Below are 15883 nucleotides of genomic sequence, written 5' to 3'. Positions count from 1 at the left end.
TGACAAATATGAGATCTCCTGACATATCTTTTGGTTGAAAGTCATGAAATCTCACAAAATATTTAGAGAAAAAACAAAGACTTTTCAGGAATGTGCGGATGTGACATCACAGCTAGTCAGATTTCAGCAGTTTCTACACAATCTGATAAAACTTTACACTTGAATATCTATTTAACCGAAAAAGATCTTTGAACAGTTTTTTTTTCACCATTGTGTTTCTTTTAATGTCCTCTTTCATATAACATAAACCTGTACGGCAACCGAACCAATCCTTTAAAGAATATCTCTACCATACATGACGTATCTGGAATCTCAGTTGTACCACTGAAATATCGCAAATACAGTTCAAAAGGTGATGATCATAACCTTTTACCTGTAGTGGATACATACCCGGCAATATCATCTTCGTGGTCATAGCGTTCCATCACTGAAGTTTTGTCTTCCTTTAACTACTCCACGCCCATCCTCCCAAGTCCCTACAAAAAAATGTTTGGCCTATGATACGCTAGTCGGCCTAACTTTTCATATATTAGATTAACAAGTTAAAACGTGGTCGAAACGACTGTCAGTCCCTTTCTCTTTCACTTCTAATTTCAAATTCATACCCATATGTATTGGTTCATATTTAATTGGCAGGCTACTGTGAAAACCGCAGTCATGGATCACTCCCCATCCCCGCTTTCGCTTCACTCTTTGGTTGCGAATGCAGCGCAAGTAATGTGGCAATATTTATATATGTATGACATCTTGGACCGTATATAGCAGAACTCGATGACATAGTATCTATTTTAAGATTGCCTGTATTGCAATTAATTGATAGGGGTTAAAATGTATTTGTAAAAACGTGTTTGTATTTAAAATATAATATTTTGGTCCTTATACATTTTAAACATGTTTTTGTATTAATTTATAAATATTTTTGTTTGATTTTAGTAGTAAAATAGTACAAATTTTGCAAAAAAAGAGCAATAAATGTACAATAATCCCTTGTCAGTAATATGTTCTACCACTAACCGCTATTGCAACAGATGTTGTTATTAATCAGCACCGGCTTGTTTTTACACGCCAAAGAAACAGGTAATGACAATTAGTATTGAAATACCGGCGTTCACTCGCCGGGACCTTTAAAAGCAATTCTTCCATCTGATTTCATCATTTCTGGTAATATCATCCAGTCAGTCACAGTACCTGACTACTGTGTGGACGGTTACACCGAATTTGGTAGGTTTTGTGATTATTACTATTAGTAATAGGCCTATTAATTTACTAAGTTTTTCCACGAGTCAAACTGTAACTTATACTTCTAACTTAGGTTAAGCAATATAGACCTATAGTCAAGTATACAGCCTAGCACTACTACTACTAGGCCCAGACTAAAGTCGTTGTGACTGCACATATCACTTTGGTAAGGCGTTCCATTGGTCCTCACTCGGTGTCGTTAGGCATTATTGTTACTAATAACCACAATGACTCAGTTTGGTCTAATAACGCCTGTTTCCACATACCAACGCTCCAGCTTGGATGACTTTCGTGCGAGTTGAAAGTCTGCCTAACTATTACATAACCAGTGTATATCTACCCGATCACCAGACTAAATTAAGACTTTTAATCTTTAGAAAGAAGCCTAGCCTATAGGACAAACTTTGCCTGTTCTCCTGGCTCAATTTAAGCAGGTAGAACAAACTTAGTGCACTGCTTGTTTCTATAAAGTTCAACTGCATTTACATGCTTACACAGTCTAATGTTAAGCTTAACCTACCAGCAATGCTGTAGTAAGTTGATCTTGTAGTTCACTGCGTCTCTAGATATAATGGGGATCGCATTACATACCAAGTCCAGCATTCAGCAATAAGTAACATGAACTTAGGCCTAGTCATTTGCCATTCAATCCTAGATGCAAGCTATCTTGGACAAGTCGGATTGATTTCTCAGTCGTACATAGTTCAACAACAGACAGAGTGGATTGCTGCGCTTAACTTGGTTAGCTCATTGGAAATAACTTACAATTCATATTCAGTTAGATTTCCGGTTTAATAGAAAGCTTTGTGATTGATGGATAAATGAGGAGAGTTAGTACCATATCGTAGTAAGAGTAACTATGTAATGAAAACTATTTTAATTTCATCACATTGCAATCCCTCTTGTTTAAACATTTCCTTTGCTATTTCTAAACTTAGCGATATATCATTTTACCAATATTAATATCAAAGCATGTAGGAATATTGCAAGATAATTTTGTAAAGATCTCATGTTGTGGTGAGTTAGTTTCAGTGTAGTGAATCCCATGGTTAAGGAAGCTGACAGAAGCGCATTTTGAAACCCTATGTGATTGTTAAAGAAGGTGTTTTTTTGTTTTTTCTCGTTTATCCCATCAGTCACATTCTGAAGCAGCGAACCATTCAAATTCCACAGGATGGTACACAGACGAGGTTCGAAATTTGGAGTAGTGACCTCCAGGACACTCAGGAAGACTGAGTACTTCGGAAAACCGAGGGAATTCCACAACGGGCAGTTCATAGTGACAAAATATGTAGAACAAGGTCGAGGACAACATCATACAATAAATAAAAAATTTCAAGAAATTTTGCAGGACGGATTAGAAGTTTATGACCACACGCCGTTTAGAAATACAGGTGAGGACGATAAACAAATCATATCTTTGAAGAAAGACAAAATTACCTGAAAAAATTGACTTATTTAAAATATAAAAAGTGATGATATGTATCACCAGTTGTTTAAAATTCTGTTATGTGATCCCCATAGTGTGGAAGTTGTACCATTATGTCAAGAAGTAATTTATCATACATGTTTCAAATGCTTTGAAATTTCATATTAAAGAAGGATTGAAAATTTACTGATTAAAACTTAAAGAGCATGATAGACACTAAATATTTATACTTTAAAACAACATACTTAAGTTTCATATGTTTAGCACCTCATGGAACTTTTTGGGGAATTGATATTGATGCTCCATGTTGAATTCCCATATGCTTGGGAATATGAACCTGAGTTTTTTTTAATACAGTAAATGCCACTGCAATGCAGTTCATTGACGGAACTGTCTTAATAGCTTGATCAGATTAGGCTCAGTCGAAATCGTATATTTGGAAAAAAATCACTCCCTCAAAAAGACCAGCCATCAAAGCAAACTACTGCTTTTTCAAGCCAGTCCTTAGTTGATGGATCAAAAAGTAACTACATACATAATTATCTTGTGGGGAAAGGGTTTTTTCATATTTTTCTTTGTTAATATCATGCAGAAATAACTGAATATTCATTAAACAAGAGGAAAAGATGGCAACTTCCTGGTCTTCTGAAACAGGCTATCAAAGATGGCGAGATGGAGGAACTCTCTTTCCGTGTCACGTTGATCGAGCGAGCCCTGGAAGTCAGGATAGATCCTGAAGAGGGCATGAGTCAACATTTTAACAGTAAACGACCAGACTGTCTGTCAGTGACCAGAAGTAAATGCCCCAAGGGTGAATTCAAGCCGAAAGCCAAACATAGCTTCGAAACGGATTTACTAGGTGACCGCAAGAGGAGCTGGGGAAGAATCACTCACATCGTCGATGAAGACGAACCCAGGGTTCCTCCTCTGCCAGAGTTAACGTACGAAGTGTGCTACCCTCGTCCCAAGACCGCTTACCCCAGTTTCACACCTCTCTCTACCGCCAAACTTTATATGCGTGGTAAGTATGTACATTGTGTGACTTACAGTACAGAACATGCCATAGAAAATTGCCTGGCACTTTTTTTAAATGAATTACTTGTAGTGGTCAAGGGTGGCACAATGTACAATGTACATGTTATGACCTGCTTTAACCCAAAGTCTGAAGGACAAAGGAAGCTAATTGATGAGAAACTAAATTGGGTGAGATAAGTTCTAGTTTTGGGTGTGCTGTGCTTATATAGCAAGTAAGTTTTAGATCCTGACAGGCTTGACAGCATTCATTTAAAACATGGCAAATATTTTATGAACTTTCCTGAAATTAAATCTTCTTACACAGCATTGCATGCCACAGTCAGTGCAAATTTTTGACAATTGTCCGGTCGCGGGAGACGACCAAATTTCTGTTCGGACAACCAAATTAGGCTGTGGAGTTATCCTAGCAGATGATCAGTTGTTTACATTAAATTCAGATTGCATTGTAACCCAAAACCCCCAAATAGGTAAAATGATGAATTGTTATCACAAAGCTTCTGAACAAGTCCCTAACCTGCAGATCTCTCCTACAGTGTACATATTGGTCATTGTTGAGAGTTTTTCTGAAAATTTAATCTGCTGTTTGGACAACTAAACTAGTGTTAGGCCTTGTTTGTCCGGGAGACAACCAGAAAAGTCATCTTTAAACATTTGCCCTGCACAGTGCAAATGTAAAGAGCCTGTTTTCAATCACAGTCAATAGAAAGATCCAAATTCATTAAAGAAAACAAAAAGTCATTTCAACCAGTTTGAGTTTTTGATTCGATAGGATGTCATTCAAAATCAAGTTCTTACAGACAGAGCTAACAACACAAGAAAAAAAAAACACAACAGCGAATTATCGGGAACTTATCAAGATGGCAAACATGAGCCTGAATATTATTATATCAACAAAAAGATTGAAATGACAACTTTTTCATTCTCTCCATGACATCATTTTTCAGACAGGCGCAAGAGAATCGAGAATACCAAGACGAAAGAGAAGATGCACAGGGATGGAAAACTCTCCTTGGGAGGCGATGACGAAAGTGACCTGACAGGACAGTCGTGTGACGTCATTCTGGACGGAAGAGATTGGACGACAGATCGATTTGAACTTGAGGATGAGGAGCTACCTCCTGACAAAATCCTCCTACCTTCTAACATCAGCTGTTTAGGGGACTTTATTTCTTTCAATTCCAAACCAAAGACTCCTCAGAAACGGAAGAAGAGGAAGACGAGGTCTTCTTCCGAAACGGGCCAAGATTCTTCCAAAAAGAAATGTACAATATTAGATCCTACTATTAGACTATTAGATGACGACGAATTCACAGATTTAGCCGAACCTCATTCACCCTCGACGGACAGCGGGTATTCGGACTCCTCTGAAACTACTTTCACCTTTGACCCAGTCGATTATACGACGGCTTGGCGGGAGGTGACTTTCGAGAAATCGACTCTGGAGGAGTCATCCATGGCTAGAAGTTTAGGCGACAGTTTATTGGACTATGCTGAATCTGATCCTTACTGTGCCGCAATCAACCTTTGCAGAGTCGATAGAGATGAATTGCAGGAAGCGAGGTCCGACGAGGTCGTATTACTGATTCAGCGACTAGCAGAGGAAGACCTCACGACTCGTTGTAGGTGAGTCTGATGGATTTAACATCTTGTCGGTTGCCGGGAGTAACTTACAACTGCAAGTTTCTAGGAAAATGTCCATTTCTCTTGAAAGTTTCTTTTAAGTTTTGGTGCAGAAGAGACTGACAATGTTACCACGTACAGAGAGCTTTCGGTTTATTCTTAAAAAGATGAATTTCATTTGTCGTATTTATTCTACGAGAATTGAATTGTGGTGGTCAGATGGAAAGGCAATGGACTTGCTATCTAAGGATTGCAGGTTGGAGTCCTGGCTAGATTATTACGTTGTGTCCTTGGGCAAGGCACTTCATTTTCATTGCCTCTGTTCACTCAGGTGTATACATGGAGACCTGCGGGGTAACTGGTAAATTATAGTTGTGTGCGCTGGTTTGTGGCTGAATCTCTGTGGAAGTCCAGCGTGTGGCACGTAGATGTGTCACACCCCTTCTGAGGGAACGACTATTTGAATTATCTACACTTGGGTGTATGGGTGTGACAAGTTACCAATTTGCAAGTAATCAGGTTAAAGATATGGAAATTTGAACTGCTTTGTATATCTTTCACAGATTTAGGGTGTGTGACCTTAGAGGAGATGCAGACGATAAGCAGTTTGTCGATACCAACATGGTTTCCATCGACCGGAAGTCGGTGTACGCTTTGTCAGAATTTGTGGAAATTGTCAAACAGACTCTGGGGTCTTCTCTAAGGTAAGTGATACCATTAATGTTGATAAAATGCTCAGCAGGTATTATAAGTATAGCGAGCAGTTGTTGAACGCTAGACGAAAGTCAAAGAATCTTTCCGACTTCGTCAATTCTGATAAACTATACACGTAAACAGCAGAAATTGTTACCTTTTACTGTGAGGAGGTGGGGAGGGAGATTCAATGATGTTATGAAATCCTTTGCAGTACTGGGGAAAGAAATGGGGGCAGCAAACATAAACAGTAGTCCTCTAGAACCATGCTTCTCAATCTGAGGTCTGTGAGAGTTTACTTTGTGATCTATGAGGTGGAAGGAGCGCAGAGGGGGTCCATCGCGTTGTGGTCAAGTGGTCAAGTGGTTAAGGCAGTGGACTTGTGATCTAAGGATTACAGGTTCGAGCCCTGGCCAGATCATTGCGTTGTGTCCTTGGGCAAGGCGCTTTATCTCCATTGCCTCTCTTCACCCAGGTGTATAAATGGGGACCTGCGAGGTAACTTGTAAATATAGTTGCGTGCGCCGGTTTGTGGCTGCACCCTATGGGAAGTCCCCCGGGGGACACGTGGTTGTGGTGCACTGTGGTGCCCCAGGAGAGATTGATTGAATTGTGCACACTTTGGTGTGTGGGTGTGACAAGTTACCAATGACCAGGGGTTAATAATTATCAGCGCATTGAGACTTAAGTGTGTATTTGCGCTTTATAAGAACTGTGTATTATTATTATTATTATCAAAAAGTTGGGATCGATAAAATTCCAAACAGGTTCTTTAACAATTTATTGACTTGCACACAATATTGAGAGAATTATGTATTGGGAAATAAATTTTGGAAGATCAAATCACCATTTCAACATTAAAGGCATTGAAGACTCGCCCTAAACTGTGTGCCGCCATCTGAAAAAGTTAACTTTCCAATGCTTGCAAGTGAATTTTTTTTCTTGTCACTACAAAATGCAGACAGTAATGAAACGTGATACCTTGTTATCTTTTATCTAGACCTAAGATGTCCATCGCTGCTATGTACACTGTGTGGTGGGTATTGACTGTAGCTCCATGTATTGAATGCACACTAGTGTCTAATTACCGACGGTAGCAAGCTGTGTGTGTATTTTCTGGGATCAATGGTGGTGTCTAACACTTCTGTTACACCTCATTCGAAACTAGGTCAAATTACCGGCATGAGACGTTTCTTTGTACGCGAGTCTCCTTTAACTGTGAATATTTGGTTTTGACTTCCTTGATTTTTCCTTTTTGTTTCACAGACCAATGGAAGAGTACAATGTGAAATCTAGAAAACCGAAAGAAACGATTAGACTCGATACCGTAAGCAGCCTCTTAGGATGGCAGTATTATTGTAAACCAGAAGCTGAAGTAGTGGACGATATGGTACATCAAGAAGAGGTAAACGAGGGTTTTTATTATAAAATCAGGAATTTTATAAAATCAGGAATTCATTGGTGAACGTTTAATACTTGTTAATCCACTTTCAGGGTCGATTCCAAAATATGCTGAAGAAAAACTGAATATGGTTCAACTTTAGTCTTAGTTCTTGTGTCAAAGAATTTTGATTTTTGTTTCACCTTACTGCTACTAGTTTCATTTTTCGGATGTTTATTAACTACTTGAGTGTAGTTTATATTTCGTAGAGGTATTAATCTTGCCATATGCTATTTGCCATATGCCAATTGCCATATGCTTTACAGTTTAATATCATGTGTGTGTTCTATATTTATCAGGTGTTTTGCAATTTACCGCATGTACCAGCCAGTTAACTCATTTATCAGGCGTTTTACAATTTTACCACATATACCAGTCGGTTTACTTTACATGTTCATACGATGTGTCTACTACATTTATCAGGTGTTTTACAATATTACCACATCTACAAGTCGGTTTACTCTTTTTCGATAGAATTCTTCAGCCAGATCCTTCAGCAGTTACCGACCGTGTGCGCTAACTCCTCCGAAGATGTGCGAGATCTGCTTTGATGACATCGTCGATACCGAGGGCACCGTACCATCGGCCACAGCTCTCAGAAAGTGTTCTCATTGGTTCTGTGGAGCTTGTTGGCAGCAACATGTCGCATCGAGGACTCAACAAGGAGATGCGAACATGAAATGTCCGGTAAGATTAGACAACTTCAACCCTGCAATGTTGTAGAGATTACAACGAAGGTTGCTTTTATCACTTTCAACTGAAAGAAACAGAAAGATATATTTAGTCCTCTCCTGTTTCTGACAAGCCCCTCTCCTCATTGCCCCTCCCTCCCCTTCCCTGTCTAATCTCCCTTCTGTGTGACCCTCCATTACAATTTTACAGTGACTTGTTCTTTTTGCTTGGTAAGACTTTAAACAAACTTGAAAATGACTTTATTTCCTTACCGTCTTACTTAACGGAATTAAATATCTTTATTGTTTTGATCATTTATATACACAGGCCTATGAATGTGATACTCCTGTAGATGCAACCACTCAGCTGTCTCTGCTACCCGACCCATGTCTCCCCCTCTACGCTCGACTACGAAGGAGTCGTCTCCTGAGTCGACAGAGGAATTGGGAATGGTGTCAAAACCCCCTGTGTAGCAGAATGGTGCGAGTAAAGGGCACCAGACCACCTCACAATGGGGATGACCAGAAGAATGTGATTCATTGCGAGTGTGGTTACTCCTGGTGCCACGGTTGTAAGGAGAGCGTCCATTGGCCGGCTACCTGCCAGCAAGCTGCAGAGTACAAAGACTATGTCAAAAACAAAGGTAAGGTACTTTGAAGCAACACATAAAAAAAACTAACAGATTTTAAACTGTGTAATGGGTCTTGATATAGGGACACAGAGAAATGATTAAGTTTGTATATATGCAGCCTGAGCCTGGATGAGAGTGGTGAGCTTAATGTTGGTATCATTTAAAAAATATGTTTTTAATGTGAGTCATCAGTTAAAGGTAATGTGTCGTAAAGAATCATAAATGAAGAAAGTTTTGTGATTTTAGTAATCACACAAAAAATGTGATAGGCAAGATTTGCTTCATTGCACATTTGCTCATATCCACACTTTGATCATGAATACTTGAATATTCATATCTGTAGATACCAGTGTTGTCACATATAGTTAAGTAATTTCAAAAGTTTGTAGACTGGAATCGGTTCATGAGCTTCTCCCCCAATAGAGATAATACACTGACTAGAAAGTTAAAATATAATGACTTGTTACATCTCCGATAGATGCTATGACACACCCCCAATCATTCATATATTCGCACATAAATAACCATATGAAGAAAGTTTGTGATGGATGTATGCAAAGGTAATACATTCTTTTGGTCATGGAAAAGCATTTTTCCATCAGATGTACACTAAGACTTACGTCTAACTGCGATAAGATGCTCTAAGCCACTTCTTTCCTATGGCTGGGGAGATATTATTTTGACAGTAACAATACTTTTCTTGTTTTTTCTTCTTGCTGTCCAGGTGTAGACGTAGGAGAGGATCGAATCACAACCGTGGAGGTTAAGCACTGTCCGCAGTGTAGCTATCCTGTAGAGAAGAATGGAGGCTGCATGCACATGATGTGCTGTTTCTGTAATCATGAATATTGTTGGGAATGTCTGTCTTCTTGGAGGGATCATTTGGATGATTGGCAAGACTGCATGCAAATGCCAACAGTGGTAAGTTCAGTTGTAAACTCTCTATACTCTGTTCATCTTGGTGTCTGTGAAGGCTGCCTGTTGCTATGGTAACAGTACCGATTTAGGTATGAGCATGACCCTTAATAATGGAATGGTTCAGCAGCGAACCAAGGGTTTTATAAAGTAAGGTGTGTGTCAGCGAGGGTCATTGAAGCCAACCCCCATGTATAGTGTCTGGGGTCCTCCCTCAGGAAAAGAAATGACTAGTTTAGATTTCAAATGGTGCATTCTGAGGCATATTCTTTGTATGAATTAAAGTCTATATTTGTAGCTCTTAATGCAAGGCTGTGCTCATAAGCACTGTGTGTGAGGGTAGAGAGGTAGGGGATGTACATCTCTTGCAGTGGTCAAATTCTTCCATGGCTGAATATTTAAAGTTCTCTCAACTGAACCATTGCACCCTTACTGAAGATGATATGTGGAGGGGCCATGGCCTTCGGTCCCCACCTCACCCATTCACCTCCTGTCCCCACCTCACCCATTCACCTCCGGTCCCCACCTCACACCTTCACCTTATGCACATCCCCACTGATAGTAATGGGTAGTTCAGTTGTTGTCCTATGTTTACTTGTAGACAAAGAAAACATATACCTCTCTTGTTAAAGAGTTGCTTTCCCATGTGTTTGCATTAAAGCTATCAATGAATTCAAATGAAAGATGCCTTTATATGTATATACAATGATGTTTTTGACTGTGTCAATATCTTCAATGACAGTCTAACTATATAAATCTAACTCACTCTGTGTGATACTGTTTCAGAGTGTCTCTCTCACCGGCAGGAAGAGATCGTCTGTGGAGATGTATCTTCTCGCTGCCACTCAAAGGAGGAAAGAAAGAATGGCCGCTGGGGAAGTCACAACTTCCGCAGAGAGCATCGGATTACGAGTGGTAGGTCGTTGTCCTTGTGGTTCTTTGTGAATTTGTTTCTCTCCTGCATTGATAACTGGAAGGCGAAAGGAGAAACAAAAATGTCCAGACTATAACAAAAAAGCTTTATCTTTATATGGATTTGTCAGGTCCACTAGAGGTTTTCAATTTACTCCTTTGACCTCAATGGTTCATGTTCTTACTATGATGTGCTTATTATCTAATATGTGAGTAATAGCAATATACTGAAAAACTGAACTGCAAAAGGTTTCATACAAATTAAACAAGTTTTCACATTTGCCAGAGACATTGTGGGGATTAACAGGTTTAAGACCAGTAGCTTAAGGAGGACTAGTTCTCTGGCTATTGAAGCTTTAATATTATTTGAAGAATTTGTTTAATTTGTTATTATGTGAATTTGTTATCATGTGTCTTACAACATTTTTGTTTAATATTATTTTTACTTTTCACATTGTGGTAGTAATTTGTTTCTTTAAACTTGGAAAAAAATTCCTATTTTTACCTCTCTATTTGTAGTATTACCAATACTTAAAAACCACCAACAGACATCTACCCAAGATCAAACAATGCAACTTCTCAGCATTTAAGAAGTCTTACTCATTAACATGGCTGGCCTCCAGCGAAGAGATGAGACAGTTTGAAGACATTTTAAGGCTATGTGAATCTGCAAGCAGTTTATTCAATGAGGTTAGTACCTTCATTATTACTATGTAAAATATCATGAGCAGTTTGGAATTGCATAATAATAGCAACCCTATTTCGGATCTTTTTTCTCTCTCGTGAATATTCTTTAAGGACGTCTCTTTATTTTTTTTTTAAATTTGCGATTTTAACCTATGGCATCATCTTGTTTCCCACTGCCATCGTCGTGTATGCTTCTTTCGGCATCAATCTTGAAACTTAATCAAACTCTTGATGCCCTCTTTGAATCTGTGTTTTCGTGTGGAATTTACTATTGCAGTCCTGTTATACCACACTTGACCATGTAAGGAAAGATTGAAAGTCTGAAAACAATTTGTTTCGTTAGTCTGAATAAACTTACCCTCAACAAGTAACTTCAGTAATCATCCATCCATCCATCCAAATATTACTAGCATGTATGAACTTCTAGTTAAGCCATGCACTGGCTAGGACTAACCTCCTAGAGTAGTAATGCTAGCAATTTAGCAATATCATTAAAAGCTGCTACAAGGCCCTTAATTGCCACAGAATAATATAAGAGGCAGATTACAAATGTAGGACTACTAATGGTGCAACATCGCATAACAAATGGCTCCTAAGCTAGGCTATATAGTAAACAACATAAGATGCTGTGTGTATTAAAACCTACAATGCTCCAACATAGAGCAACACTGTAAAGAGATCTGTTTGGCAGCAGGTATGTGGTATAGAGAGAGTGCTACCACATGGCATCAACTTACCTACTGGGTCATTACCAAAGACCAGATGGGGGTGTGCAAAAATGCCAGATACAAACAAAATACAGTGAAAGGCTTGGGGCACTGGTCTACCAAACTTGCACTTACAATGATGGAAATTGGCATAAACTTTGCAGAATGAAACTAACTCAATATGTTTAATTTGCGGGACACAAAATGGTCTGTACCACATTAAATGATTGAATAACTCGCTAGCTAGGACCAACCAAATGATTGAGACCACATATATAGCTAGATTGACGAGTATGCAACTTGAAATGAATATTAGGATGTAAGTTGGATCCCTGAATGTTTATAGAGACATAGGGTGATATTTAATACCTACTTGAAATCATTTCTCATCCCTCCTCACCTTTCGCCACAGATCTGTTTCATATTGGAGTACTTGAATGTTCTCATCGCCACCGGCAAGACAAGACAACTGAGACTACGAAACTCGGGATGGAAAGACACCATCGATAAACTTGGATTCATTTCTCAACGGTTGCGTAATGTAAGTAATGTTCAGCCTTCCACTGAATGTTAAGGATGCAAAACTGCTGTCAATGGTTTGTGTCCTTTATATACCCAAGAAACAAATTCAAGTTATATAAGGTTAAATTAAACAAATTTCATTTGTTGACACTACTTTCTCCAGTTCTCAGAGAGTTGCATTTAATTTCTTTAAAACTCACCTGTCACACTTTCCAATAACCAGCGCTACTACCGAACAATTTTGCACTGATGGTCTTTTACTACCTATTGGTTTTGCACAAATTTTTTCCATTTCACTTGGAAGTTGGCATTCAGAGAAAAATTCCAGCGATATTTTGTAAAGCATAGCACGAGTATAATCATAAATATTTTTTCATGTTTACTATTTTTCTTCTGTTTTTCTTGCTCCTCGACCCAGATTTTGACAGGAGAAGAACATCTGAAATACTTTGAATTCACTAAACGCTTGGAGAGATTGGTACAGACTGGACAGCAAAGGTTAAAGGAGGTCACTGGGGCACTTCCAGGAGTTTATAAATTACTATCTGCAAAGAACATTACAGGACGCAGACCAGTGGCTGTGTCGTAAACAGTCTTTGAGAAAGGTGTTCAGATAGCTACTGTATATTTATATGAAAAGTCACACTTGCCTGTAAAGGAACTTAGAGCAAGAGAAGGCATGATATGGACCACGACAGAATCATAAGCAGTCTATGTGCTATATATATACAGATGACCTCATCAATTGGCCAAAAGGTCAAAGGTTACAGCTTATTAACATAACGATAAGAAAAACAAATGCAGCTTATTATATACAGATAATTTTAGACACACTGTGCAATGAGGTTGAAAGCCTTTCGTTTTTGATGTTATAACACTGGAGCATTAAAAAAATTATATACCTCTTTTTCTAACTCAAAATATTGAAACATTTTTCATCATCAACATCATCATTAAATACATGACATTGAAATTTTAATTTATAGGAAAAAAATTAGTTTTATTTATTGTACTCATTTCAAAATCATTTTAATGATAGAGTGGTTGCTGAGGCTGTTTTAACATGTAGAGACAAGAATCTTAAAAATTTCTTAAACAACCATACTTTCAGTCCATATTTAATATTTATTGTATCACAATTTAAGTGTGGTATTTTCATTTGAAGATAGTCTTTCAGTTTTTGTGTTTAGCTAACACACATATTTTGACAGGGTCTGTGTAGAAAGTTTGAGAAAGCCATAAGTATGAAAGTTTGTGTCTCATTGAAGTCCTGCAATAGATGTTTTTTAAAGAATGTTAGTAATATTTCCCGAAACTTTTTAAGTTGTTTAAAGTATTGTAATATAGGTGAATCCTACAAGAAAAACCTATAGTAGATCTGATTTCTTTTTTGACCCCTGGTAATGTATTCTGAATTCTTCTTAGCAACAAGATTTCCACAATTTGACCCCTGGTAATGCCAAATGACCTTTGACCTCCACCAAAAAATAATAAGCGAAAAAGTACCGAGAGGTATTGGAAACTCTGGATACGATTTGCGAGGAGAACCAGGAAAGACTTCATAACACCAGGAGTTTCTCAGGACATGAATGTTATTGATCCTGCGTTTTGGATTCTATGATAATCGTAACCTTTGTAGTCATACAGGTGGATGAGTGTGTGTGTGTGTGACACATTGCTTGTAACATCCTGACTGAAATGTCAATGTCTGTTCCAAATTTGACATTAACAAGTACGATAGGACCTCACTTAAGATCTTACAGAAAAAAATCATATGTGGGTTTGTCTTGACCAAAAGTAGAGTAATTGGGCTTCATGTATTGGTACTCCCTCTCAAACATTTGCATTAGAAGTGGGGGAGAGTCTTCCGAGTCTCTGTTTATTCCTGCAAAATTCTCAGCGTTAAATCAAATGGCTCTCTTGATCTGATTGTTAGCTGAGTTTCGGCGAGTCCACAAAGAGAACAATGCCAGAGAAATCTAGCGATCCAAGTTGTGTATCACGCGACGGCATCCAGTATTAGTTTGTAGCTATTGAATAATTATGTCTGTGTTGTCTCTCTCATTCCAAATCAGCTGCCAGGATGAAAAAAACATCTTGAATCCCCGAATTCAGATGCCTGTTTACGTAAGTCTATCATTCACTAATTGTTCGTATATGTTCTTATATGTGACTATAAGGCCTAATTATAAATTATGCTAACATTGCGATTAAAATTGATCACTACTACATATGTTTTTTTCGCTTTTCTTTGAAAGTCATCTCAGAGAAATCATCGAAAAGCATCCCGTAATGAATAGTAACAATTTTACCCCTTCTATATAATCAGCAGGAACCACTCCATATGCAGCATGATTATGGCAAGAATCGAAAAAGTCAGGATTTTGGGCCAAAACTTGAAAAAATTATAAGTCTATGATATATATATGTAACTTAGGTCAAGCCCAAAAAGAATGACCCAGAAAGAAGTTCAAACGGACTCAAAAATTTATGGCATGCTTTTGCTGTCTCCTTGTTTTATTAAAAAACACAAGCAAGGATACTTACTTAGTTGTCGGTGATAAACGAGCAACCCAGGAAAAATGAGAAAATGTTATACAATTAAACTTAAAACTTAGCCTTAATTAAATACGCCCCTCAATTAAACCCCCAAATAGCCGAACCCCGTTTGTATGACGATGTCGCTCACTTGCCGAGCACCAAAGTAGACCGGATAGGTCTTGAGATTCTCTCCTGGAGGTTTCCGACCTTGAAACACCCAAGAGCTACCAGGAAGGCATCAAACCATCTATAAAGGTAGTAACTAGGGACCGGAACCGGATTGTTTTCATTACACAAAAGAAAATCATTCCTAAGAAGTAGAAGTATGGAACAAGGAGCAAATCCTAGGTGAGGTATACGCATATGATAAAGAAGGTGAAATTAAGACCCCATTTTATGAGATAAAATATGACTTGAAGTGGTGTAATCTACATTTTTTTTTTAAATAACTACAACATAATTGTTGACAAGCTTGAAACAGTATGTAAATTTGTTTGCTGGAAAAATACTGCATACCACCTATCGGAAGTTTGTTTTAAAACAGGAAGCTACATTTCACAAATCTCATACTTTATACTGTACTGAATAAAACGATAATTTAATTGTTGTAATAACACTACTATCTGTATTTAGAATTGTCTGTTATTATTCATTATTTGGTAACAAATTTTTACATTGCAATATATCTGTACAAAAAAAAGAGCTTCATATTATTACAGGAGTTGTACTATTTTGGTTGATCATTATAGAAACAGTGGGTCAGACCATTGAGAAAATTAAATTGAACATATTAAACCTAATTTTTCCTTACTTTGAATGTTTTTATTAATTTTTGGAAA

At 38.0% G+C, this 15883-nt stretch overlaps 1 protein-coding gene across 3 annotated transcripts; it reads left to right on the top strand.

Moving 5' to 3' along the window:
• The first annotated feature begins 1069 nt into the window (after positions 1 to 1069).
• On the top strand, positions 1070 to 15663 carry LOC139961996 (uncharacterized). Of its 3 annotated transcripts, XM_071961771.1 has the most exons (13): positions 1071 to 1221; positions 2376 to 2633; positions 3261 to 3689; positions 4648 to 5326; positions 5887 to 6027; positions 7283 to 7421; positions 7932 to 8144; positions 8457 to 8772; positions 9485 to 9681; positions 10462 to 10590; positions 11107 to 11277; positions 12394 to 12522; positions 12922 to 15663. In XM_071961771.1, exons 2-13 carry the CDS (start codon positions 2414 to 2416, stop codon positions 13090 to 13092), a joined length of 2934 nt encoding a protein of 977 aa, XP_071817872.1. In that variant the 5' UTR covers positions 1071 to 1221; positions 2376 to 2413; the 3' UTR covers positions 13093 to 15663. The 3 variants fall into 3 exon arrangements, with proteins under 3 accessions (XP_071817873.1, XP_071817872.1, XP_071817874.1); XM_071961772.1 differs by lacking the exon at positions 10462 to 10590 and having other exon boundaries at positions 1070 to 1221; XM_071961773.1 differs by lacking the exon at positions 1071 to 1221 and having other exon boundaries at positions 2464 to 2633; positions 3323 to 3689.
• Positions 15664 to 15883: the final 220 nt, after the last annotated feature.

The sequence above is a fragment of the Apostichopus japonicus genome, chromosome 20 (assembly GCF_037975245.1).
Source record: "Apostichopus japonicus isolate 1M-3 chromosome 20, ASM3797524v1, whole genome shotgun sequence".
NCBI lineage: Eukaryota > Metazoa > Echinodermata > Holothuroidea > Aspidochirotida > Stichopodidae > Apostichopus > Apostichopus japonicus.
This window is presented reverse-complemented; position numbering and strand designations above follow the sequence as displayed.

Excerpts from the sequence above, each read along its gene's own strand:
- LOC139961996 (XM_071961771.1), top strand. The coding sequence starts at position 2,414 with ATGGTACACAGACGAGGTTCGAAATTTGGAGTAGTGACCTCCAGGACA. Across the intron at positions 2,634-3,260 it reads CACGCCGTTTAGAAATACAG|AAATAACTGAATATTCATTA; the intron begins GTGAGGACGATA and ends AATATCATGCAG. Across the intron at positions 12,523-12,921 it reads TTTCTCAACGGTTGCGTAAT|ATTTTGACAGGAGAAGAACA; the intron begins GTAAGTAATGTT and ends TCCTCGACCCAG.